General features: G+C 61.6%; 1 protein-coding gene across 1 annotated transcript in view; it reads left to right on the forward strand.

The window, feature by feature from the left end:
• Positions 1 to 8,153: 8,153 nt before the first annotated feature.
• Positions 8,154 to 25,589, forward strand: part of LOC123807921 — a 37,910-nt gene continuing 20,474 nt past the window's right edge. The window contains exons 1-9 of the mRNA XM_045821965.1: positions 8,154 to 8,227; positions 9,651 to 9,763; positions 12,340 to 12,417; positions 12,658 to 12,878; positions 13,335 to 13,372; positions 15,021 to 15,131; positions 18,413 to 18,532; positions 18,761 to 18,891; positions 18,983 to 19,132. Of these exons, the coding sequence (XP_045677921.1) occupies positions 8,154 to 8,227; positions 9,651 to 9,763; positions 12,340 to 12,417; positions 12,658 to 12,878; positions 13,335 to 13,372; positions 15,021 to 15,131; positions 18,413 to 18,532; positions 18,761 to 18,891; positions 18,983 to 19,008 (912 nt within the window). The 3' untranslated portion in view covers positions 19,009 to 19,132. The remainder of the gene's footprint in view (positions 8,228 to 9,650; positions 9,764 to 12,339; positions 12,418 to 12,657; positions 12,879 to 13,334; positions 13,373 to 15,020; positions 15,132 to 18,412; positions 18,533 to 18,760; positions 18,892 to 18,982; positions 19,133 to 25,589) is intronic.

Below are 25,589 nucleotides of genomic sequence, written 5' to 3' on the forward strand. Positions count from 1 at the left end.
GGACACTACGCTTTTGGTGGCGGGTGTGCAAGAGGCTACACAGATGTGGGATTTTGTCCTATGCCTGACGTTTGCATAACGTTATTAACCCGTGTCTTGATAAACAACTAACTAAACAAACACTCATGATCTGGAGAATGTGCAAACACCCCAGGGGAGGCCAGCCCCCGCCGCCCACTGGGTGAGCCGCGGCACACACGGGGGGGGGGGGGCGACATGTCCCCTCCCCCAGGCTCCCTGGCCCTGGCTCTGTCTCCCGCTTTCTTCAGCTGGGCACGGGGCGTTCGTTGGGCTGTGTTCCCTGGGGAGCACCGCCTCGTGCACTGGAAGAGCCCAGGAGTGGGGTGCGCCCTCATCCGAGGCTGCAGGGCTGGGGGCTCCAGGAGCGGAAGGGCCCCTCTCAGGAATGAGCGCCTGGCTTCCGGCCCCTCCCGTTGGTCCACATTTCATCAGCGGCGGTCCCTCCCAGGTCATGCGGGTCAGCGTGTCCTGCAGATAAGGCCCTGGGGCAGGGCGGTAGCAGCCTCCTGTTGGGGGGCTGGAGGGGGGTACTCTTCCCTGGGGAAACCCACCCCCCCCAGAGGGGGCTCGGAGTGGGCTCGCCAGTCACTCGGACCCCTCGGAAGATGAGGTCCTGGGCTCATCTTCCTCACCGTCGCCTGGCCTCCTTTCCGGCCCAGTGGGACTGGCTGCTTGCACATGGCCTGGCTGCTCCCCGAGCCCCTCCTCGGGGCCCACTCAGGCCCACTCAGGTTTCTCCAAACTCAGGCCCTGAGTGGGGCTGTGGAGAGCAGCCACGGGTTGCGGCCTGGGTCTGCGCCGGCGGCTCGGGGCGCCTGTGAGGGAGGCCCCCGTGCGAGCCCCCCGAAGCCGGGGGCTGGGGCAGACCCGCAGCCTTCCCCCCCCGGGATGGCTTCGGCCGGGCAGCCGGACCGTTTTGCTTGGGTCTCTGGGGCGGCCACGTGGCCATGCATCCAGCGCTCTGAGGTTCCTGAGCCCTGAGCCAGCCCAGAGCAAGACCTGAGCGAGGGACGTGCGCAGCGGCGAGAGGCCCCGCAGGGTAAACAGTGAGGTTTCTGGGAAACGTACCCAAGGCCAGGCTGTCGGGAAGGGACGTGGTCCCCGCGTTCCTGGTCCTCAGAGCCTGCGGACAGAGGGGCCGCCTCCCCTCTCAGCCGGCCCGGCTAGTCCGGTGACAATTTACGGCTTGTCAGTCCCTCCCCCGCCCCTCTGGGGAGGTGGGGGGCCCCTCTCTGCTCTCGGGGCCTGGGCCAGCTCACTCTGCACCTCCGATGGGGCCCATGGGGCCGCCCCGCCTGGTGCGGAAGGGGTGCAGCCCACACCCCGAACAGCCTGGGGCCGGCCGCTGGGCCCTCCGCCCGGTGTCTTATCCCCGACACCAGAGATGGTGGGCGCCCCCGACACCCAGCGTGGCTTTTCTTTCTTTCTCGTTATTGTTATTATTTGTTTCTTTAGGGGAGCTTTGTTTAGGTTTCTGTCCCAATAGATCTATATATTGTCATATTTTATTTTTTTTAAGTTTTTTCAATTACAGGTGACATTTAATATTGTATTAGTTTCAGGTGTACGGCACGGTGGTCTGACATTTGGAAAACTTACAAGGTGATCCCCTGCGATGAGTCCGGCGCCCACCCAACACCGCACGTGGTCATTACAATGTTGCTGACCATGAGCATATTCCCTGCCAGGAAGGGTTTCTTGAACTGAATGAATGAATGAATGAATGCCTGGATAGAACGATCTGGAATTCACTTCTTAAAGGTGGCAAAACGCAGGCTAAAAGTGAACAAATCTCAGCTGACTTTTTGGGGAGGCAGCTAATTTTAAGTGTGCCCGGCCTGGGGTGCCCCCCGCCAGGCGACCAGCTTCCACCGTGGGTGCTGGCCCTCCGGGGGCTGCTGAGTAATGCGGGCGGCGTTTTGTCTTCCAGGGTCCGAGTCTGTCTTGCTCCGTGTTCAGAGCTCACCTGTGGCGTGAGTGTGATTTTCACGTTTTTGTGTATTTTGGAGATGGGAGGCTCCGTGGGGTGAAGAGGGCAGGACCCTCCTCAACAGGCCGGGGGTCCCGGCGGCCCACCACTGGAAGCCCTCCACCCCCCGCAGGTCGTGCAGACGGAGGTGTCTTTGGGTTGGGAGCCGGTGGGCACAGGCAGGCCCTGGGAAGGCGGCTTCTGTTTGCTCTTCTTTATTATCCAAGTGTCAGGGCAGCTCCGTTTGCCTACAGGCGGGCGCCTTTAAGATCATCCTTTCCGCAAACACCTAAAGGGTATATTGAACATCTGAGCCCGCGTCTCAGCGGAGGGCGAAGCGTTGGTGGGGCAAGAGCCTGAGCAGGCTGGTAGACCAGAGGGGCGTGCAAAGCCCCGTGCTGACCTATGGCATTCTGAAATGACCTGGGGTGACCTGCCGTCACCCCCACTGAGCCAGGGGAAGTTACCCCCAGGCGGTCAAGTTACCCCCAAAAGGGGGAAACAAAGCTTTTGGGGGGGGCTGAGGCTGCAGGATGCCTCTGCATCCTGGCTGCAGACACGGCGGCGTGTGTGGCAGGGGCTGGCCTGGAGAGCGCCCGGCAGCCCCTGCCTCCCTGCCCCACCCCGGGATTCTCGGGACCAGGAGACACTCCAGGAGATACAGCGGCCGTCTGCTGGGGGCAGGAGGGTGCCGCCTCCGTGCTGAGCGTCTATTGGGTACCCAGGCTCTCCTGCCATTTAATCGTCTCAACAACGCTGGGACGCCGGAAGCGTTTTTATCCCCACTTTAGAGATGGAGAAACTGAGGCCCAGAGAGGCATCGGTCGCTCACCCCAAGTCACGCGGCTAGCAAGAGGCGGTATGGGAATGTGAGCGAGGATCTGATGTCAGAGCCCACCTCCTCGCCCGCCCACCTCGCCTGCGGCCTCCTGGCCGGGCTGCAGAGCATGGCGACGGCAGTCTACCTGCCAGGTACAGGATGGCCCCAGGGAAGCAGGGAGGAGGCAGGCCCCGTGTGCTGAACATATTTGTATCTGGAAGAGCTGTTTTCCCACTGGGCTTGAAGACTGCATCACAGACCCCGGAGTCTGAGTCAGGAGGTCTGACCGGGGCCGAGAGCTGGCCTTTGTTGGTGGGGGGCACAGGGGGCACCGGGTGGGCCGCTGTGCTGGGGGCCCCCGCCCCGAGGCTCAGCAAAGGGGCTGCAAGTGGGCAGCCTGGTTCTCTGTTCTCTCTGACCGGTGGCGGGGCCCGCCAGGGCCTGTCCGGGGGTCTGCAGGGCTCCGCCGCCTGGAGAGAGTGGTGTTCGAGACCGCCCTGGGCACGGAGACAGGCGTGGGCGTGTCGGCAGCAGGGCGTCCGGGTGCCTTTGCTCTGTGACCTGGTGGTCATCTTCGATGTATATATTTCCTAAAGCTACAAAAGAAATGGATGCTTCTTATAAAATAAATGCAAACAGGATCGAAACCAAGAAGGTCTCCTCACTCCCTCCATTTTGTATAGCTGGGACACGTGGTGGATGCAACCCAGCTTGCGGGGTTTTTTTTTTTTTTTTGGCTTTGTTATGGGGCAGCATCCTGTCTAGCGAGTAGGAGGGCCCTGTGAGGGCTGTGCAAAATAGAAGGGGTTCACAAGAAGAAGGGGGGAGCCAAGGGGGGACCTTTTAACGGAAGGATGACTTTTATTTTTATGCCATTTCTTTATTTTCTCTTGTTTTCAATTGCAGCTGACACTCGGTGTTATTTTGCCTGTGTCGGGCACCCACACACTTTGCAAAGGGCCCCCCGATATTTCCAGTCCCCATCTGGCTCCCTCCACAGTTGCCACACTGCTGGTGACAGCGTTCCCTCCACTGTCCTCCACACCCCCGCACCGTACACGGTTCCCTCCGCCCGCTCCATCTTCTCACTTGAAGGGCGCATTTATCCCCATTGTAGGGACGGTGAACGTGAAGTTCAGAGAGGCGAAACAGCCAAGCCAAAGCCACACAGGTAGCCAGTAGCCTGGCACCTGAGGCCTGATCTCAGGGCCCAAACCCTCCCCCTCCAGGCAGGACTGCTGGTCCCCCCGAGAGCTGGGAGAGAGAGCCCGCAGCCTGCCGAGGGACTCGGTGAAGTCATGCCCTCCATCCAGGTGCCAGGAGCAGCAGGTGTGACCAACGCAGGGCAGCCCGGGGCCGCTGCACGCAGTGGCGCTGCCCGAGAGCCACGCCGTGCCCTGGTTGGCCTCTCCTCTCCTCTCACGCCCTGGACGGCGCGAGGCGGTGGGAGGCACCGTCCCGTCTCTCCGTGAAGACACTCTGCGTCCCCCCCAAGCCTCTCCTTTGCGGATGAGCTTCTGGGCCGCACCTCAGGGACTTGGGGTCGATGAAGGAGGGAAGACGTGTGCCCCCCTATCCCGAAACCTGTGCCCTGCCTCCCTGTGCACGGGGCCCCTGACCGCAGAGCCCCCCCCTGGGGTGCCCTCGTCTCCCCGCTGGTGAGCTGGCAGGTTCCGGGTCCGCAGGGACGCGGCCGCCCCCAGGCCTGGCCCGGCGAGGGTGGCTGCGGGCTCTGGAAGGATCCAGGCCTCGAATGTTTGAACTGAAAGCGTGCCCAGAAGCGGCCCCCTTCCCTGTGCCGCGAGGGAGACAGGCCCGGCTGCAGGCCTCCCTGGAATCCAGTGCAAACAAATGTCTTCTCTCGGGGCCTCTTGGGTGGGGTGGCGGTTTTTCAACTGTCAGCAATCTTTTAGGTGGTTTTTAAAGCAAACTTTCCAGTCCTGTTCTACCTGGAATACATTTTCTCCTCTAGGGCCCCTCCCCAGGCCTTGCTGCTCTCTGTCAACACAGCAAAGCCAGCCCCCTCCCTAGCCGCAGGCAGTTGAATGAAGCAGTTCTTTGCCCCACCGGAGGAAATATTTCCATGGAGTTGGGCCAAGAAAACCCCTTGCCTGAATCCGGGGCTGGCCCACGCCCAAGGCTGGGGGGCCCTGCGCGGGCGGGGTGCGGCGACGTGGCCACATTTCCCCAGTATCAGGATGTGACTTCTTCTAAAGCCCAGCCCGTGCTCGGGGCCTGCCTCGCCAAGACCCCGTTCTTGGCCGGCCTCAGCCCCTTAGTAAATGGATTTTTCTAGGCCCCTCCTGCAGGCACGAAACCAACAAAGTTCATTTTTTGTTGTCATTGTTCCCAGCTTGGAGCCGCTCGCCTCCACGCAGGTTCACGAGAGCGCTTCGCCGAGAGGCCCCGCGGGGTGCGGGGCCGCCCCCAGGCCCCTTCGAGCCCCGAGCTTCAGTCTCCTTTGGGGACCGTGCCTTGAGCTTCTTAGGAGGGGTGTCCTGAGTCTCTGGATTTTTATTTACTTAGAAAAATAGTGCATGTTTGAGGTCCCTAAGGAAGAGGCTGAAACGGTCAGTGTTCTTGGATTGTTGCATTTTTTAAAAAAGTGTACATTATAAAACCAACATATGCCAGTAGAGAAATCCATAAAAGCACAAGAAAAATGACCAGAATCGACTTGCCCTGAACAACTAATGGTGTTTCAGAGGTAGGAGGGTGTAATTGGGGGTGTTACCTTCCGGGTCTTTCTCGCTGGCTCCAGTCACGACGAATGTCCCCTCAGGAGCCCCGCTCCCCCTCTCCCGCACACCTCGGACCACGGGGTCAAAGGACACGTGTGCTGCCTGGGGGCCCAGCAGCCTACCAGGAAGTAATCTTTGTCCTTGGCCTTTTGCAAAGGGCTGAATTTTAGTTGCCTTTTAACATCTACAGTTTGGCAAACGCCTCTCTGCAAAGCTTGGGGCTGCATCCAGACCCACTCCAGGTTTCAGGGGAGCAGAGCGCTCCGGATGTGGGGGGCCCGGGTAGGAGAAGCCCAGAAGGACACAGGCAGCGCCAGTCCTCTTCATGCCCCAGCCCCAGGGCCACGGGACCCTCACGACATCCAACTCGAAGGCCTGCGGGTATGAACTGAATTGGGATAAGTTAATGGAAAGGAAAAGGAAGCCCATCGCGCATGTCCTTAAATACCAAACTGAAGAGGTTAGACTTTATTTTGAAGGCAATCAAGTTCCCGAGGGGCTCTGAGCCTCGCTGTGCGTTCTAGAGGGTCCTCCGTCAGTCCCGGGGCCCCCAGAAGATGGGACTGTGGTTGGACACCCAGCCCAGCCCCTGCAAGCGGGCGCAGAGATTAGGAAGCAGCAGGCACGGTCAGCCTTACTCCTGCCGTCCCATGGCTGTGCCCAGGAGGGCCCCGGAGAGATCTCTGGGGACCGTGACAATTTTTTGGGGGGGTACCCAGAAGTCCGGGAAAGCCTGCAGAGAGGCACAGCCAGCCTACGGGATGCCGTTTTGTAAAAAGCTCTCAGTTCGGTTCTGAGAAGAGAGCCCCTGAGCCTGGGAGAGGGGCAGAGGAGGGACCTTGTCTCCATTTCCTGGCTGAATCTGAGGACGCTTGTACGCCCGCCCGCAAGTATGTACATGTGGATAGGAGGCCGCTCACATGGCTTTTGAGGGCTCCCAAGTATGAATTTTAAAAAAAAAAGGAGAAAAATGTGTGCTTTGAATTAGATCTACGTGGAAAAAAAAAAAAGCAGCGGGCTGAGCCCAGCGTCTGGGACCCTGGCTTCCCTCCAGGCTCTTCAGGAGAGTTGGGTTTCAGCACGCACGGAGGCGAGAGCGAGCGGCCTCTCCACCTGGATTTCCTGGTCCGTCTTGCCCCGCGGAGACGGATCTGCGCCCTCGCGTGTCTTCTGCCGCAGGAAGGGCAAGCCCGGCCCCTCTCCGGTTAAGAAACGGGTGGGACCCCACGGTTACCATAGACTGGCTCTTTCAAGCCGTATCGCCCATTGCTTCGGACCAATAAATATTTTAAAAGTTAGTTTCTGAGCTCCAGAAAAGCCAACGAAAACATTTAAGCATATGGATTTTTTTTTTTTTTTTTTTTGGGTATTGTGGTTAAACTAGGCTCAACAGGACTTGTTTGCAGCAGCCTTTTCTTTTCCTCTTGGCCTTTTCTTCTTCTATCTTTCCCTTTCTTTTCTTCCTTTCTTTAAGGAAGCCAGAAGGATACACATGTTGCCATGGAGTTCTGTTTAAAATAAAATACAATGGAAAGAAAAGCAGAGTGATGAAGTAACCACATGGGCTGCAGGGCACACCTGATACTAATTACTGTCATGCACAATGTTCTGGAAGACATTTGACTCGCCTGATGTATACATTCAAATCAAGCAGAGCAGGACTGCAAGGCTCCTTGGGGACCATCTTGTCCAACTCTTTCCTTTTTCCAGATGAAGAAACAGAGGCCCGGAGAGAAGGGCCTGGACCTCAGCCTCCCAGCGAGGAGGGGGCAGAGCCGGGATTCAAACCCGCCACACTTTTGTCAGACACACGGCATTTCCAGGGTCCTTTGCCCTGGCCCGTCAGTGAAGTAAGACCCTGAGAAAGAGGAGTGGGCTGTGCTGGGAGCCTCGGAGCAGCAGGCGGGGGAGCCAGGGAGTCCAGAAAAAAAAGCAGAGCGGCTGACTTGGCACTGGGAGGCCCCGCTCCCCTCGCGGGGCCCAGCCTGGAAGGGAGAGATGCGCGTTGCATGTCTGGAGTTTCTCCTTCCACAGGGCCTCCCAGGGGCGCCCCAACCCAGGCCGGGGGCTCCTCCCAGAGTGTCAGCTCGCGATCTTTAGGGCTGCGGAGCTGATGCCAGAAGGCACTGTGTTTAAGACAGACTCCAGGGACCCCGAGTGCGTGACGAGTGACGCTCTCTGGTGTCTGCCTGGGCTCCCACGCAGGCCTCCCACGCAGGCAGGGCGAGTGGGAGCCCCCGTGACAATGCGCGCCCCTCGCCTCTGCCCCGGGAGGCTAGCAACCCGGCCTGCTGGTGTCTGATTGGTCGCGCGGGCTTGACGACAGGGGCTCCTGGCCACTGATTGGTCCCCGCCGGCTCCGGCTGTTTCCTAGCTATTAATACCATGGCTAATAAACGTTCTTCTGTTGACTGGGATGCTCGGAGCCATGATTTTTTGAGGCTTTCTTGACGTCCCTCGTTGGTGTGGGCCTTTCGGCCTCGCATGTCCTGCTGGGGGGTGGGGGCTCCAGTCTCTGGGGTGCCTTGCCTGCTCCCCATGCGGTCAGTGGGGTGCTCTCAGTCTCCTTCACATTATCTGACATGTTAGGGGGCTCCCGGCCATGAGCCCCAAAGCCCACTTTGTCCTCATCTCCCCAGATGTGCTGTGCATCTACAAACGAGCCCCCCGCTCAAGGTCCCGGGCCTCCTGTGGCCTGGTGGTCCCCTTTCACCCCCCCCCCCCCCGTCACCAGCGGTTGGCCTTACAAAGAGCCTTGTCCCTTCCACGCAGCCCCGGAGGGCCCCGTCTGGGTGTTGGCGCCCTCGCAGGACAACTGGGCCTGTGGGGGGGGGGTTCTCTGCGCAGCTGCTTTGCAGCCCCTTCAAGAAGTGTGGGGGCGCTGTTCTCATGGGACAGCCCCGCGGGGCCCCTCTGCCCTTTTCCCTGCGGGACCCATCACTCATTCCTACCCCTCTTCTGTCACCAGGCGCCTCATCCTTGCCCTCCCGGCTGCCACCCACCTGTCACCCTAAGATAGATCCTTAGTCCCTTTCAGCAGCGTTTTGACCTTTGCAAGAGGACATTTGATTGACGGCCCTGCCCGCTTTACCACGGGTGCCCGGGGCAGAGCTGCCGAAGGCGCCACCTGTTAAGGATCGAATCTCCGGTGCCAAGTCCCGCGCGCGAGGCCTCGCGGCCACGCTCTGCCGCAACATGTGTCGCTGCCTGTCTCCCCGGGGTGGTGCGGGGAGGTGCATGTGTGTGTGTGGGTGGGGGGGGCGGTTTTCAAAGTGTACGTGTGCGGAAATCACCTCAATGGGGGGGTACCCCATGCCTCTCCAGCTGGGACACGGACCTAGAAAAGTACTTTCCCTAGAGGAACAGGGCTCCTGCATAGGTTCTTATTACAACCCCGTTAGGGGGCACCTCTGGTTAGCGTAGAGGAAACGGACCCCCTTGCGGAGGCAGGGAGACTGCAGCGTTCTGGGTGCACACACAGGTTGTCGGCGGCAGAGCCGGGACTCAAAAACCGTTTTTTCCGCCCCTTAGTCGAAGGTGCTGTGCTGAGTATCCCGTGTCAAAGGTAACCAATCAGAAACGGATGGGTGGGCTAAGAGGGGGTGACAGCCGCCGACTTACATTTGGGTACCAGTTATGTTGCCCGTGGATTTTATTTTCCAGGACAACAAGCAGAAAACATCATTTTCTTTCCCTAAGACGCATCCTCCCATAGAGGTTCCGAAACCTCCAGGTGCGTGATCTGCTGCCCCTGCAGCCCAGCTTCGCCCTCGGCCAGCCCGAGGGGGGAAAAAAAAATCCCTGCCTCCACTCTCCCAGCAAATTGTGCACACGAATCACCCTGCTTCGGCGAGCGGGGCTCGTAGAGGGGAAGAAACACCAGCGAGCACAGGGTGTTGGTCATGGCGGCTAGGGGCACTGCGGCAGAATTTTTTCCTCCCTTCTTTGCTGCAATCTGGGTGCGGCTAGAGCAATTTGTCATAGAATCTGGGGGGCTCATTTTTCCGGCCAATCACTTTTGGAGAAATGAGCGCATTGCAGCAGAATGCGCTGACGTCAGAGACCACCCCTTCTGCGCTTCCATATAAACCCCACCCAGCCAGCCCCTAGCGCAGACGGCGGAGAGCTGGATGGAGCGCGCCTTGGCTCGCAGGCCTTGGCCGCAGCTCCTCCCGAAGAACCGGGGCGCCCACGCGAGAATCTACCCATCAGGTACGTGGTTGGCCATCCTTGTCAGGAAGGATGTGCAAAAAGAAGGCTACACCCCACGTCTGAGTCGGTCTCTGTCCTCCTGGACATGCCGGAGGACAGACGCCGGGACCTTCTCCCGAAGGTGGCCACTTCGCCTGGTCGCGAGCGTCGGCCACGAAATACTGTCCGAAAGAAAAATCGCGAGGCACATTGTTTTTTTTTTTTTTTTCTTGGTGGGGGGAGGAATCAGGGCCTCATTCTTGTCCAGCCCTTGAGGGTAGGCAGGGTGGTGGGGGCTCAGATTAAGAGGAGCGGGAGGAATCAGACCAAGCCCATGTTGGAATCCCATGTCCCGCAGTCACCGGGGTCCAAAACCCAGGTTTTCCGTGTTGGAGGAACTACCTTCGGGATCACGAATGGTGGGAGATATGGCGGCGGATGCATCCTGTGTGCCCCACAGATTACAGGGGAAAGCACCCAAAGAGAAGGGTCTCCTGGGTATATCGTCCCCCCCGCCCCCCCAGTTTGTGGCCAGCTTCTTGGTTGCCCGTGGGCGTGAGGAGTAGAGGTTCCTACCCGGGAGGGATTCCCAGTGCAGGCATACAGGTTTAGTGCGGAGCCGACTCTGCACGAAAATTAAGAGTAAAATTTCTAACTGCTATCATCTGTTTCCACCCCGACAAACCTCCTTAACGGTGGAGAGAGATGGCGCTCAAGCGCAAACCTGCCAGAAGCCCCCTAGGATCAGTTCTGTAGGAAGGGCGGCGGGAGGGGGTCAAGCAATTGGGGGTACTGGCAGAGTAGAGGGAGGGATGGCTTGGTGTGAAGAGTGGGCCATGTCCTTGGGTCTGGGAAGCAAGAGGAAAGAGAAAAATACAGAGAAGAGGGTGTGTTGGGGGGGGTTCTGGGCACTGGGAGCTGGGAATTGGGGGTCGGGGGCTCCTTTCAGCATGGCGCGATGGTCTCTGGAAGATTCTGATGTGTTGTGGGCTTTCGATTTTTGATAGTCGCCTTTTGCCATTTCCTTTGTCCCTGTCTAGCCCCCCCATGCCACCCCCTCCCCACTCAGGGCTGGCGGGCTGTGTGGGGGGGCGCTAGCGGGTTGCTACGTGGCAGGTTTCTGGAATGTTCTCTTGATGGCCGCCAGAGGGCGCTGATGGCACTGCGGAATTTTGGGGGGCGGGGTGGGGAGGGGAGGTGGCCTTTGTTCTTCTGCTAGAGGGGGTCAGGCTTGAGATTTACTGGAGAATTCTAGATCTATTTACCTAGGGGGGGAATGTTTTAAGACCCCTAGGCTCCTTGGGGAGCGGCCGCAGGGTTCGCGCTGGGCAGCGATGCCGTGATACGCAGTGGTTGTGACCATCAGAGGGTCGTGGAAGTGCGTGGCCGCGGGTTAGTTAATTTCGATTTTGGTTTTTGGGGGTCTTAGGAGGGTGTGGTTCATTTGAGCAGGATGAAGAGGCCATAAGATAGTTAATTAGACGCTGTCGTGAGGGGTCTTGGAATGCTTGCAATAAAAAAGGGAGATGAGATTGCGCGGGGGCGGGGCGGGGGGGAATGGTGGTCTGATGACGTTAGGTGGTTTTGGCTGTCTTCATATCATTTTCTAGCGATTTCATATTTTATATCATGTGTCCAGAGACCACAGATATGAGTGAGAACGCTGTGTTGAGAACTTGGTCTTTTTAATTTTAATTAACTTATGTTTAATTGGATTTACTGAAGGTCGAGGCCAAGCTTTCTGTATTTTTACTTATTAAAAGTGGAATCATGTTCTGGAAAGACCCTTAGGGGACTGTCTTCTTGATATCTCAGGTGCCCCCCCAGTTGTGCGGCACCAAAGGGCCTCTGGGCGTTTGCGTGCGGTTGCTGCCACAGGTGGATTCTGGCTGGTGACGGTGGGCATGCGTTTTAGGGGACATAGTGGCCTGTGCGTTGGGCTAGGGGTGGACCGTGCCCATCCTCCTAGTCTGAGACCTGTTGGGCTGCCCCCCGCCCATCCTCTGCCAGCTGTTGCCCCTGGCAGCTGCGGGCCAGGCGCGGGTGGGGCGCTAGAGGCTCTTGCTGCGCGCGCGCAGAGGCGCGCGCTGCAGGTGGGTGTGCTCTTGGGCTATGGGTGCTGACTGCGCCCCCTAGCGGTCTATGCCTGCAAATGTCCTCGGCCCGCCAAACTGGGCTTGAGGTTGCGCATGCGCACACGGCTAACACTTGGGGCTTGTCAATCAAGTCCTCCTTACCCCCTCCCACTTCTCTCCCTCCTCCCCTTTCACGTCTCTCCCGCCGCCCTCCCACTTCTGCTCCCCCTCCTCCCCCTCCCATTTCTCCTCTCCCTCTAACCCCTCCCACTTCTCCTCCTGCCCCCTCCCCTCCTGGTTTCCTCACCCCTCCTTCCCCCTCCTCTCTCTCCCATTCCTCCCTCCCTCCTCTCCCTTTGCTCCTCCCCCCATACCCCTCCCTCCTCCCTCCTGACCCCTCCCCCTCCTTCCCATTCCCCCCTCCTTTCCCTCTGACCACCCCCTCCCTCTCTCTGCTTTTCCTGTGCTGGCCGGCAGAGGTCGTCAGGATGGTTTCTAATCCGGCCCCCTCCCCGGCCACAGGTTCTCTCTTCAGGGATGAAGTCACCGTCCACCTCCTCGTCTTCGAGGACCACCTGTTGATGGCCAGCCGCCGCCAAGGTGCTCGCTGCTCCACCCTACGGTTCGCGCCCCCTCCTCGTGGCGGCGTGTGTACGGCTTGGCGGCCGGATCCCCCCACTGCCGCCTTCCTCCCGCCACCCCCAGGCCCGCCAGTATTTATTTAAAGGACAACTTTAAATGGTAACTAATTCGTTTTAGTTGTAATTAACTCATTTAAGGTTTAATTCATACCTAGGTCGGGACCTTTAAGTGGGCCCTCTAACCTTGCCCCCGTTGCAGAGGACGCAGGAGTGCCGGCCCCCGGGCTCCCACCAGCACGCCACGCAGCCCCTGGCAGAGACCCCCACCCCGGATCAGGACGACGGAAGCTGAAGAGGACCCCGCCCCGCCAGCCAGCTGCTGTCTTGACGAAAGGCTTGAACCAATGCCCTAGTGAGGGGGCATTGGCCCCCACCCCCGACCTCTGCTGTGCTTGTGCCTCTCGCTCTGAGTGCTTCCCTGTGAGTCTCTGCTTGTGTCAACGTGACAGCGACCTGGAGTGTTCCCCTCCCCGAGGGGGGGCCCGTCTTCCTCCGCTGACCCTGTGGGTGCCCACATGACGTCCCGCACGGAAGGATCCCTCCGGGGACTTCTCAGGAGGGGGACCTGGGCCGAGGGCTCCGCCAGCGTCTCTCCGGCGGTTCCAAGGCCCGGGGGGCTTCTGGAACGAGCATGAGCCCTGACGCCGCGGGCATCCCCGCCTGTCCGGGGACCTCCCCGTCCTTTCTGGGGAGTGGTGGTGAGAAGAGCAGCCTCCCAGGGTTGTTGTGAGTGTCCAGTGACCCGAAGTGGCCCGGGGCGGCAGGGCTGGGCATCCAGGAGGCGGCCGACAGATGTGTGTTGAAGGCTCGGTAGGTAGGTCAGTCCATCCCCGTGTGTGTCACTCGTCTTAACGCCTCTCGTTTATTCTCCCACAGCACTTCGACGCCCCTTGCCCGGGGCTCTCCTGGCACAGGTAGGGGCGCCGCCAGCAAGGGTGATGGGCTGACTTGAATATAGGAACGTGAATCATGCATGTGGTCATTTCCAGAGCACTTTCTGTGTCGTCCACATATGTCATTTCCGTGTCAGGCACACGTGACCAGACACACATCCTCCCAGAGGGGGATGAATTCGGCATTGGCGAGCAATTTTAAAAAGGTGGGCGGGGACGGAGCCACCCCTCCTACGGGACAGGGTTCGTTCACAATTACGGTGAGGGCACCGAGGCTGGAGGAATGTAAGTATTTTGTCGCATTGCCGGCAAGACAAGGGGTCCGACTTGGACCCCGGGTGACACTGGAGCTGCCCGTTACCCCCCCGGCCCAGCGTGGAGGCCGAGAGCTTTGATTTCCAATCACGCGTCAGACTGTTGGGACAGTCTGTCTGAACGCCCCACTGCCCAGGGTGGTCTTGGGGGTCTGGGTGGCCCCAGTGCCGCTCCCCTGTGCTGGCTGCACCTCTCAATAACCGTGTGACCTTACACCAGTCGCTTAACTCCTCCAGGTCTCCGTGCCTTTCATGGTCTAAATGAGGATTAAAACAAAACAAAACAAAACAAAAAACCCGCCCGCCTTCAGCTGCCCCACAGGGTGCTTTTGAAGACCAAACGCTGAAACGACTAGGAAAGTGCTTTGTAAATCGCTGTGGAAATTGCAGGGTCCTTCACCGGCCGAGCTCGTCCCTCACCGTGTGCATGCCCAGCCCTGTCCTCTCTCGTCATGACTGGGCCAGCACCCAGTAGGTGCTGTGAGTGTTTGCGCTCAGGAAAGGAGTTTCGAAACGAATAAAAACAGAATCAATCCGACAAACCTTTTCTGGAAACTCCCACAATATGCCCAGCGCACCAGGCCTGGTCTGTGATACAAAGATGGTGCAAACAGTCTCTCGGAGGCTAATTGGGACCCTCCTTTCACCGGCACTTTTTTTTTCGTCCCCTTTTAAGCTAACCAGTTTTGTCCAGACAAGACAAAACAACTCAGGCCCCTTTGAGAAGCCCAGCTTGGCGTGGACAATGGCTCCCGGGCCTCTGAAAGGGCCTGATTGGATTATATGGCAAATGAAGGTGGAAGGGTGACTTGGAAGGTGACGAATGAAGTGGGCGGAGACCTGCTTGGAGCTAATCCAGGCTATTAGGCGGGAACCTTTTGTCTTCCAGAGGCTGGCGGACCTTTCACCAGCACTCTTTACCTCCTTAATGTAAGGACGCATAGTTCACGGTCAGTGGAACGCAGGCCCCCGTGAGCCCTGGCGTGGGCTGTGAAATCCGGCTGCCCACTGCCGGCGAGCGGCCGCCGAGAACCTTCACGACTCCTTGTGCTCTGAGCAAAGGCCGTTTTGCAGCTGCCAGTTCATTGGAACCTCACAACTCCCTGTCCCGACCCGGGGCTGGCCTGCCTCCTCCCGAGGGCACAGAGCCGTCAAGCGGCCCTTCCGATTGGGGACACGGCACATTCGCACCCCTGTGGCCTCTCGTGTTGGCAAGGAAGAGGCGTCTCGTGCACCGGTCACTCCTCTACCGCCCCCCCTCAACTTCCTAACTGTTCTCTCCGCAGCCTGAGCCTCCCGGGCTCCTCCTGTCGCCTCCTTTCTGGCCACTACCGTCTCTCTCTTTCCTTCCGCAGCCAAGGTTCTCCAAGGCCTGTCTGCACTTGCTGTCTTCCCTCCTCACCTCCATTTCCTCTTCAGCCCACTGCCTCCTGCCCTCTCTGCTCCGTCGGGCGGCTCTCGCTAAGGTAATGACCTTTCTGTCGCTTACACTCGGACACCTTTCCGGCTCAGGGACACACAGACACCTGACACACTCCCAGCCGGCCTCTCACGCAGCTCCAGGGCCCCGGCCCATGGCCCCGGGCGCATACTCCCTGTGCAAGTCCCCGGGACGCCTGCTCCCGGCGCCCCCAGGTCTTAGCTTCTCCCCCTCGGGACCTCGCAGGTCCAGAGGGCCCCGCTTCTGGAACTTGCCTCTTGCCTTCCTGCCCCAGACGTGGGAGCCCTGGTCAAGCCCACCTAGTGCGAGGGCCCTGGGGTCAGTTTTTTTTTTCCCCCAAGCCACCCGGTCTCAGTTGCGAAACAGAGTTAATAATGTTAGCTTGGCAGGTCAGGTGGGATTATCTCGCAGGTAAGAACCGGACACTCTTGGAGGGGCTTGAAATAAGGTCATTAAAGTATTTGTGAGAAAATATAATTAGAGTCTCCATCAGATTCCCTTACAGGTTAGGTTCCCACGGGGAGGACCGCAGAGAGAAGAAAGAAGCGGAGAAGGGAGGGGGCGGGAGGGGGGAGAGGAAGGCGAAAAGCATGAGAAAAAGACGCGGAAAGGCAAGGGAGCGGGGAAGGGCGACTTAGGGAATATCAACGGCTCCCGAAAGCACGTCCTGAGAAAGGTTTCCCCTGGTGTCAGGTTGGGCTAAAACAAACAGGAAAAAAAAGTTTTAAATTAATTACCCTAGTGACAAATCCCAGGAAGCTTTCAAATCAAATTGCCCCGAGTTGCAGGGCGGGGGGGGGGGGGGGCGGTGGTTGTAACTCCTATCGAGTTTAACCTCTTTACCTCCCTCACCCCGATGAGACCCCTGGCCCTGGGCTGCTGATTAAATCCCAAAAGGTGCCCGAAGTCTTTCAGGGAATGAATGGCCCACAGAAAGGGCCCGCTCCCTCCCCCCAGCCGCGTTTTTCACTTTTCTTCCACTTTCCGCCCTTTCCCCCTAACGAACGGACGCGGGGCTGGGCTCCGGCCTCCTCAAGGAAGAGGCCTCGGACGCTAATGAGGCGGCTGCCGGATTCCGGCGCTCCTCTCGCAAGGAGCCGTCTTTGTCTGCGAGGGAAAAAACACTGATTACCATAATGAGGCGGAGTGGCGTCCGCGGGGCAGGGGCCACGGTCCGGAGCCCACACTTGTGGTCTCCGGCCCGGGGCCCCGGCTCCCCCTGCTCCCCATTCAAGGCCGGGGAGAGGGGCTGGAGGTGGAAGGCTGCTCCGGGGACGGGGCCCACAGGCAGGCAGACAGGTGCGCCAGGCAGGGGTGCCACCTCCGTGGGGGGCCTGTCCTCCCGGGGCCCAGCACGCTCTTGACTCGTGTCAGGACCCCCTGGACGCTTCGAAACAAGCCCACTGGAGGGTAGACCAGTGCCAAGGCCTAGGTGTAGCCCCTGCAGGGTCATCGCAGAGGCGTGGGACGCCCCATCCAGGTCCCGCAGAGGGAGGTTCCGCTCCCATCTGCGCTGGCCAGTGGGCCTCCCGCCTGACACTGGCCCTTGTGCATCCCCCCCAGTTCGGGACGTTTCTCACTCGAGACAGGCGAGGCGACTAACTGCCAGTCTCTGAGTAGACCTGCAGCCAAACTGGAAAGGGACAAACAGACACACAGACAGACAAACTAAGCAAGGCAGTTGGAGCAAGAAAACGAGTGGAAGAAAACTCAGGAGCCTCCCTTAACTTCTCTGTCCGCCGAGGGCGGGGGTCAGAGCTCCGCCCTCCCCCTGCGAGCAGAGCCGTGCCCTCTGGCTCCCCGGTGAAGACGCGGAAGGACTTCCTTCCACCTTCTGGGGGCGACCCGGGGGTCGCCCAGACCAGGGGACGGGAGAGTGAAATCACAGAATAGTTCCTGGTGCTTCTAAGCAAGAGGGTGCATTTAAAAAGGAAAAGTAGCTTCCAGGCCCCTGCTGCCTCCCCACCCGTCCCAGTAAGGAGCATCCCAGCCCCAGGCCCTCGGGACCCAGCCGCGAGGCCCCCACGTGGGTTTCCAGACATGAGTGGCCCATCTTGAGCTTTCCTGAGCTTGTCAGCAGAGGGGTCTGAGCCCATGGCTGCCTTGAGTGTAGGTGCGGCGCCCACGCATGTGCCCGTGTTCAAGGGACGCCTGCGTCCCACTCTTCCAGGCCAGAGGTCCCAGAGAGCCCCCTGTGCTGGCCCCCCCAACCCCCAGGGGCCCCTGTGCTGGCCCCCCTCAACCCTCAGGGCCCCCTGGTCTTGACACTGGTCACTGAGTCAGCCTGGGAGGCTAGGCCGTGAGCTCTGCTTCTCTGCTGTGACTGTCCCACTGTCCCTGCCTCTGTTCTCTGTGCCGCCTGCTCTCCTCCCTCACCCCTCCCTCACCCCTCCCTACTCTGGTGTTCCGGGGTGCCCTAGGCCAGCCCACACCTCCTTTGGGTGTCCCAGCACCAGCTTGGCACCATGTGGGGTTCAGTAAGAGTATGTGGGATGTCAGTTTGGACAGACGAGTCAATGAAGGACCTGGACTTACACTCAGGCTGCTAGAGGGGATGCTGGGGGCCAGAGGCAGGTCAAAGGGGTGGGGGACTGATTTCTGTCTAGGGCGGAGCGGGCACCGCCCCTCCCCGAGCCCCATTGGAGCGGGGCCTCGCCAGTCTCGCCCCTTCCTTCACTCGTGCGTCCATCCCGTCATTCAACAGTTGATCCTTACTGAGCAGGCCCACCGCCCGGCCCCGGACTGGACACCCGCCACGCTAGCCTGTCCCTTGATGGCCTCTGCCCCCGGGACGATGGGCCGGGGGGTGGTCTCTGCTGAGGACACAGCCTTGCTGTCCCAGCACCGGGGCAGTGAGTGACTCCTGCCCCGCAGCGGCAGGTCAGACGGTGCGAGGGGGCTGGGGACCCGTGGCACGGCCCGCCCCTCCCGTCCTCCCTGCCCCCCCCACTCAGCCTGCAGCCGAGCGCCGGCTCCTGGGGACCCGGAACAGTGGTGTGCGTCCCCTGGGGCTCTGGCCACACAGGTCTCCCTCTTGAGTTGGGGTCTGCGACCTGGACCCCTCCCTCCATGATAACCTTCCTCCTTTTGGGGCAAAACCCCACTCCTTTGGCCTCCAGCAAAAGACAGTGGCCGGGAACCTCCAGGGAGCTCTGCGGGCTGCGCCCCTGCCCGGCTGCCTGCCTGTCCGCCCGTGCTGCCTGGGGCCCCTGCCTGGCCCCCACTGTCCGGGTCGGGTGCCCCCCGGACCTCCGCTTGCCTCAGTCTCCTGCTCGGCCTGACCCGCCGCCCCTTCTCTGTGCCCAGGTCACCCTGCTGCGCAGCCCTCTGTCTCACGGGGCAGTTTGCTGTGCCGAGTCCACACCTGTGCCACCTGGCCCCGCCTGCCGCCTCAGCCACCTTTCACCTTCTTGCCTCTGGCCCTAAGTACCCCCCACCCCCGCCAGCCCATGGAGCCACCACCCCCCCCGCCCCCCTCCCGGTGCTGCCCCGGTTGCCCACAGGTCTCCAGGGCCCGAGGGACAATCCCCTGCCGGTCGGCCACCTCCCCCTACCATCCTCCAGTGCCTCCTCCCCCCACTGGCCCGGGGTCCCGGGGTCCGAGGGCCCTGCGCCCGCCCTTTCCCCCACAGACCCCTGTCGTCCTGCGCGCAGGTGTTCCCGCAGCCCGCCCTGCCCCTGCGCGCCGGGCTCTGCCCACCCCAGGCCAGCCCAGCCCCAAGCTCTTCCCGGCGGCATTGCTCCTCGCCGTGAGCCACCTCCCTGCACCGAGAGCCAGGCCCCAGGTGAGGCTGGGCTCTGGGCTTTCCCTTGGAACTCGTGTGGCTCTTTCGGGCCGCCGGCATGGCCGTGTCCTGACCTCCTGTCCCTCCCCAGGGTTGACCCTCGGCTGGGTCGGCTGAAGAGCCGGAAGCAAGAGGCAGAAGAGCCCCCCACCCCCGAGGACCACCGCCCTGGACCGAGCCCTCCTTCTGGACGGCCCCCTGGCTCCTCCTGACTGGCCCGGCTCCTCCTCCCTGGTTTGGGGTGAGTTTCTTGCTTTTCCTGCAACGGCGACACTTCCTTAGGCCCAGCACACGTCTCTGTTCACGAACACACACATTCAGCTGGCAGGGCCACTCTCCTCCGCGCCAGCCCGGGGCCTGCGGTCTGGATGCCGCCGGAGCCGTGGCCCTGGCCTCACGGAGCCCGCGGGTCTGGGGCCCGCCCTGGCGGACGGGGTGCTGCGGGCCCCGCACGGTAAGTGAGGAGCTTCCACGCCCGGGCCCTGCGAACCGGCCTGGGCTAGGCACACAGTAGGTCCTCTCCTCGAAGCTCTGCTGAGCATGTTCATGAGATGAAAACAGTGCATTCGCTCTCGTACGCACACCCCCGCGTCAGAGACTCGGCCATGGGAATCCTCGTCTGCCCCGCAGCTGGAAAACCATCCCCCTCCCCCAGCCGGGGTAGCGCCAGCCCCCGAGAGGACGCTGGCTCCCCCCCACCCCACGAGGCTTTGCCGACGCCCTCTAATCAGACAGTGGTTTCCGAGCGAGGTCTTCGCTTGGCCTCCTGTCCCCACCCCTGCGACGGCGGCAGTGCGATGGGAATGCTTTTGTGTGTTTACACGGAATCCTCACGGCCGGGAGGAAGAGGAAGAGAGCAGGACCCCACCACCCCAGAGCTCCAGCGGGCAGGCATCTGTCCATCTGCGGGTCCCCTCCCTCGGGGCGTGCCCCTGCCTCCCTGGACACTCAGGCCCACACCCGGGTTTGCCTCCGGGCCCAGAGGGTCAAGCCGAGTGTCCCGGGAGGTCCCGCGCAGTGACACGGGCCACGTGGTAGCTGAGCGAGGTGACAGTGAGAGAGGAGGAGGAGGAGGCGGAGTGGTGGGCGTCTTCCCTTCAGGGGCCCCCCCGCTGTGCCCCGTGGGGGTGTTCAGAGGCGGCAGCCCCGCCCCCTGTGCTGACAGGGAAACGGGGTGCGGGTGTGACTTTTGGATAAAACTCCTCGTCCGTGTAGGTAGTGAGGGGCTGAGGGACCCAGGCCTGGGAGCTCTTGTCTGCTCGCCCCGCCCCGCCTCGCGGGGGAGCCCACGGACTGCAGGGAGGTGGGGAGCGTGTGCCTGGGGCTGAGCTCAGGGAGGGGCGCCGGGAAGACGGGGCCCTGTGACATTTACCCCTCAGCTGGCATTTGCCAAGCCGCCTGCAAACAGGGTGACACGGAGGAGCGGCCTGGGGGGGCTGTGCAATGAGCAGCGAGCGGGACCCCCGGGGCTCGTAGCCAGGGCGCGCACCGGAAAGGTCTGTGGGGCTGGTCTGAGCCAGCGCTCAGGGGCTCAGCGCCCAGCGCTCTGGGACTCTAGGGGCTTCGTCAGGGGGCGTCTCAGGACCCCAACGGGTGGGGTGAGCCCCGAGGGGCAGAGTCAAGTGGAGGGCGAGGGCCCCGCCGGCCTCCGACCCATCGCCCTGCTCGGCGGCTGGGTTGGCCCGGCCCTGCTTCACGTGCACTCGCGAGTGTCCCGTGTCAGGCCAGCATGTGCGTGGGGGCTTGTGTGGCATAGGCATAAAACATACACAAGTAGATCAGGGTCTCGATCACAGGAGTTGAAACACAGCGTCCTGCATCGGCCCCACAGCCCGGCCATCCTGGAAGCTGCGGAAAAGCCAGCCTTCAGTGTCTCTGGCCATCCTGTCTCTGCGCTGAGCGCGTCCCCGGGGCTGGTGTCTGGCGGGGGACGCGTGTGGCCAGGCACAGAGGTCGGGGCAGAGGCGACGGGCCGGCCCCGCCCTCCTGCCCCTGGGAGGATGGGGACGGGGCGAAGTGTCGCTCAGCCCCTGTGCTCGTGGACAGGGGGACACGGTGCCCCTGGCTCACCCCCCAGTTGTCCCACCTGCAGGGTTCCTTGTGGGGCCGATGGCAGCCTCCAGGGCCCCTGACCTTGGGCCTCCTGACGGGTGACCCCAGCCCCAGATGCTCGTGCACGCACACGCCGGGCAGGACTGGGGTGGCAGGGTGTGCGTGTTCCCTGTTCGCTCATTTACATGAAGTGGCATGAGCACGCGTGTTTGCGTGCAGTCTGACCTCCAGAAAGAAAAGAAGGATCTGCCTGTCCTCAGCGAGCTTGCTACTGAATTTTTCCTTGCAGACAGGAGGGCGGCGTCACACGGAATTGACACAAATTAGGGTCCCACAGGTGAAAGGGCAGTGGCCGGTGCAGCAGCCGGCGTTGTCGGCTGCGGTGGGAAAGGTCTTGGGCGCTAGTTTTCTTTCCAGAAGACCGGAGTTTGGCAGGTCACGGCCATGTCCCCAGGACTAGCTGCCCGTCCCCTCTGCGCCTTCGAGCCCTGTCCCTGCCCACACGCAGGAATAAGGGAGTATGGCTTGGCCTCCCGTCCCTGATTTGAACAGATGGAATACTCTGGAAAAGAGTTTATCTCTCTAGATGAGGCCCTCTCAAGTGTGGGGCTCCCATTTGGAAAGAGACGGAAGTCTGGGTGTAGGGCAGGAGGGCGGGCAGTCTGAGGGAAGGGGGTCGCGGGGACAGGTGCCCCTCCTGGGCGTGGACGGAGCCACGGTTTCAGAGCCAGGGCAGGTGCGGAGCGGGGAGACCGTCCCGGGTGCCTGGGCCCTGCAGCCGGATGGCACAGCAGGGAGAGGGGCCCCAAGGTCCTTCGAATCCAGTGCAAGTGGAGGGCCCCCCTGCCTGTGCCAAGGCCAGCCGCCAGGTGCCCGGGCATCCGGGGCTTTCCTGAGCTTTCCGGTTTGGGGACCCTGGGTCTCGTGTTCCAGCCTTCGTTAGAAAGCCGATCGCCCCGGCCCCTGTTTCGGGAACTAAGTGTGATTAGGAAGTCTCCGGGCACATCCGTAATTGTCTCCTCGGCTCCCTTCCCCCTTAAGACCTTGGTGGTCGCAGGGACCAGTGAGCGGAGCAGGTGCTGGGTGGCTGAGGCCGGGGTGGGCCCCAACTCGGGGCGGGGGGGGGGCGTGTGTGAGAGAGGAGTTAATTAAGGCAGAGGCCGGCGGAGAGTGTAGTCATGACTCTCTTAATTGCTCTCCAATTTCTTTGGGCTTAGAAAAAAATCCAGATGGAGACTTCTTAAGTCCTCCACCCTGGGGGTCGGGGCAAAGGAAGGCTCCCCACCACCTTTCCCCTGGCCTCTCTCCGCGCCGTGAATAGGGTCTTTGGCAGGGGCTTAAGGAGGAGACTCTTAGCCCGGGGGCTCCCAGGGCCCGTTCAGGCGGGAACAAAGGCGTGGGCAGAAAGGAATGTGGGGGAGCCCCCGTGGGGGACAGCCACCTGGGGATAATTGGGAGGGCCGAGCGCAGATGAGCGTTCCCAGGTCTCTGAATACGCGCTTTCAATAGAAGGTGCCTTTTCTTCAGATGAAAAGAAGCGAACCTCAATTACCTTCCCCGGAGAAGGAGGCGGGTGTGGGAGTGTGTGTGTGTGTGTCCCCTGTGGGGGCCGCTGCCCCCGGGGGCCCCTGGCCCTTGTGGGCGCCTCCCGAGGCGCGGACCCGAGGCTGCACGACGGCACGCTGCGCCGGCCGCCCTAGCGGCGTGGCCGGGCCTGGCCGAGCCCCTGCGCCTGGTGCGAGGGCTTTCTTTCTGTGAGTTTCTCAGGAGGAAGGAGCCGAGGCTGTGCCCGCGAACAGGAGCTGGATCAAACCGGGCCTGACGCCCGACAGACAGCCCAGGACACGGAGTAGGGCCGGGGGACAGAGCCCAGGATGGAAAGTTGGGGGAGGAGCTCCATCAGGGGCCAGCAGCTGGCCGCACATCTGTGCTGGCCATCCGGGACCGCGGCTGCACGGCCCTGCTGCCTTTCCGGCCCTCTTTTGGGGGTCACCTCGTGGGTGGAGAGAGTCGTTCCTGCCAGGCTGAGAAGTCGGGGCTCAGGGCTCAATGGGGGCATCCTGAGAAAGGGGACCCGTTGAGCTGGAGGGAGGACACTCGGTGCCACCACTGCCCACGCTGCCCGGAGGGCCAGGGAGCCAGGAGCCGGTGCTCGTCTCAGAGGAAGGAGGTCCAGACTCGTCCGGCCCCGTGTCCCAGCTAGCACCGGCTTCGGGGCCCCGGCCCTCCTGTTTGGGAAGTGGGTGCAGCAGCCTGTCGGGCCTGCCTGTTGCGTAAGGTGGGAGGGGCCCGGGACGTCCCTACTGGGAAGGCCAGGGCCCCATTTCACCGGAGAGGGAGCGACACAGGTCCCAAGTGTCCCGGCTGGGCCCCCACTAGTCTCCTGGCTGGGCTGTGGGGTGAAGGCCACACCCCTTGCTACTTGGGACCCGAGGTCAGGTGGCAGCCCCAGAGGCCTTCTAGACACCTGGTCCCAGCCCATGCACAACACCAACTGCGGGTGACCTTGGCCCCTGCCTCCAGCCCTCTGGGCCTCTGTTTTCCCATCTGTAAAGTGGAGCAGTGCCACGTTTCCGCAATCGGGGGGCCTTAGGAGCTTCGGGGTCCTTCCGGCAGCCACCGTGGTCACCTGTGGTGTGTTTGTTTATTTGCTGGGTCTTCAGGATTAGGGGCTGAGATCCCTGGTCCCCAGCTTTCTAGGGGGGTCTACTCCCTCTAGGGGGGTCTACTGTTCAGATGAGGAAACCCGAGGCCAACGTGGTGGGCCCGGCTGCGCGTCCCGCTGTGTTGTGGGGCGGCAGTGGTGAGCAGGCCCCCCCCCGTCAGCCTGTGAACACTGCTTGTCGTGGTGCTCCCGCCCCCCACACGGCTCCACGGGGCAGTTCGGTGCCAGGACCGCGTTTTCCGGAGACTTTTCCCAAACACGTGGGCCGCCGGCCAGATCTGGAAGCCTCTCTGGGCTGCAGAGCGGTCACTGTGTCATGGGACTGGCCCCTGGCTGCCGTCCCGGGAGGGTGTGGCCGGCTGCACCCTCCCCTGTGGCTCACCCTGTGCCTTTGGGCCACGGGACGCTCGGCCCTGCCCCCGCTGGCGCCCTGGCCCGCGCAGCGGAGGCCTTCCTGAAAAAGCCATCCGGGCGGCAGCTTCTGGAAAAGCGGTCAGGGGCCGGACTCGAGCCACGGGCGTGCCTGCCCGTGGCCGCCCTGGCTCCGCTGTCATCCCCCGCCACCTCTCTGTGCTTCCGTGTGCGGGGACCCCTCCGCCAGGCATGCACCGGGTCACTGCCTGGGGGCGGGGGGCGCACCCTGTGTGGAGCCCCTGTGGGGTGACCTTGGTCACTACGATACCTGCGAGCCGAACTGAGGGATCAGAAGCCTCGCCAGCCTCAAGCAGACCAGCAGCCTGCCTTTCGCAAGGCTGCGTCTGCCGTCCCCTCCGTCCCCTCCATCCCCCGGGCCCCTGCGCCCGCACAGCCCCGCTTCTCGCTAATCGCCCCTCCCTCGCGGAGAGCGCGGTTCCGGAAAGACGCACATGTCAACACCCTCTGCAGCGGGCCAGCTGGAGTTAGATGGCTTGTTGGGGGGTGGGGGGGTTGGCGGCGAGGCAGAGGGGGCAGGATTTCAAAAGATGTCCCAACTACCTCTCCCATTTTCATAAATAGGCCCGTCATGCCCAGGGACCCCCATCTCCACAAAGGGACAGGAACTGAGCCCCGCCAAGGCCTCTGGTTGGTCGGGGAGTCCTAGGAGGGCGGGCTGCACGCAGCAGGTGGGAAGCAGGCGGGGCTGACGGTGTGTGTGAGCTGCAGGCTCTACTTCTGGAGATGGTCACTGCGTTAGAAATGGGCTTTTCCTGTCTTTCCCGCCCTAAATGTACCACAGACGGGTCCGATCAAGGAGGCCCTGGTTGCCTCTCGAAAACAGTGGCTTTAAAAAACCTTGGGAGTTTAAGCTAGAATGTTCCAGTGCCCGTGAGCCGTGGAGGGTGTGGTCGCCGGGCCCGCCTGCACTACCTGCGTGGATGGGGAGCTCAGTGCGCCCGCGTTGGTGAGGTCTCCGAGCACAGGTGTGTGGCAGTCGCTCCCCGGGACCCTGTGAGGAGGCCTTCGTGTTTCCCGTTGGCCCCAGGCAGGTTCTCCTCTCTGCCACTTGCTTCTCCGACGGCTTCGCTAAGACGGCAGCCCGGCACTGTGTCACTAACTCGCCCGGCAGACCTGGGGCTGGAGCGCGCAGCTTTGAAACCGGGGCTGCATCTTCATTGGGCAGCCTGGGGTCTGCAGGGACATTAATCCGGGGCAGTCAGGAATTCTGGGGGGCCCCCGGGGGCCCCAGGGCAGAAGCAGGAGGCTGCTTTGGGGTTCGCCAGTCCCATGAACATACCAGAGAGACGAAATCAGAGCCCACCCCTGAAGGACTTCCCCGGCTCCTGTTGTGAGGAGTGGCAGTGTCTCCGGTCCCTGTTGCTGCAGCTGGTGGCTCCAGAGTCGCCGGGGGCGCTGCTGGGGAGGGACAGCCACGCCCCAGGTGGTATCTGGCACAAACTGGAGGCCCCAGGGCCTTCAGAAAACCAGAGTCTGCTCTTGGTCGCCCACAAGCTGGTAACTGCCCATCAGCACTTGCTTTTAAAAGACTTCTAGTTTGGCCCTG

This window comes from Phyllostomus hastatus, unplaced genomic scaffold (genome assembly GCF_019186645.2).
Source record: "Phyllostomus hastatus isolate PE091 unplaced genomic scaffold, TTU_PhHast_1.1 phas_scaffold_501, whole genome shotgun sequence".
Taxonomy (NCBI): Eukaryota; Metazoa; Chordata; class Mammalia; order Chiroptera; family Phyllostomidae; genus Phyllostomus; species Phyllostomus hastatus.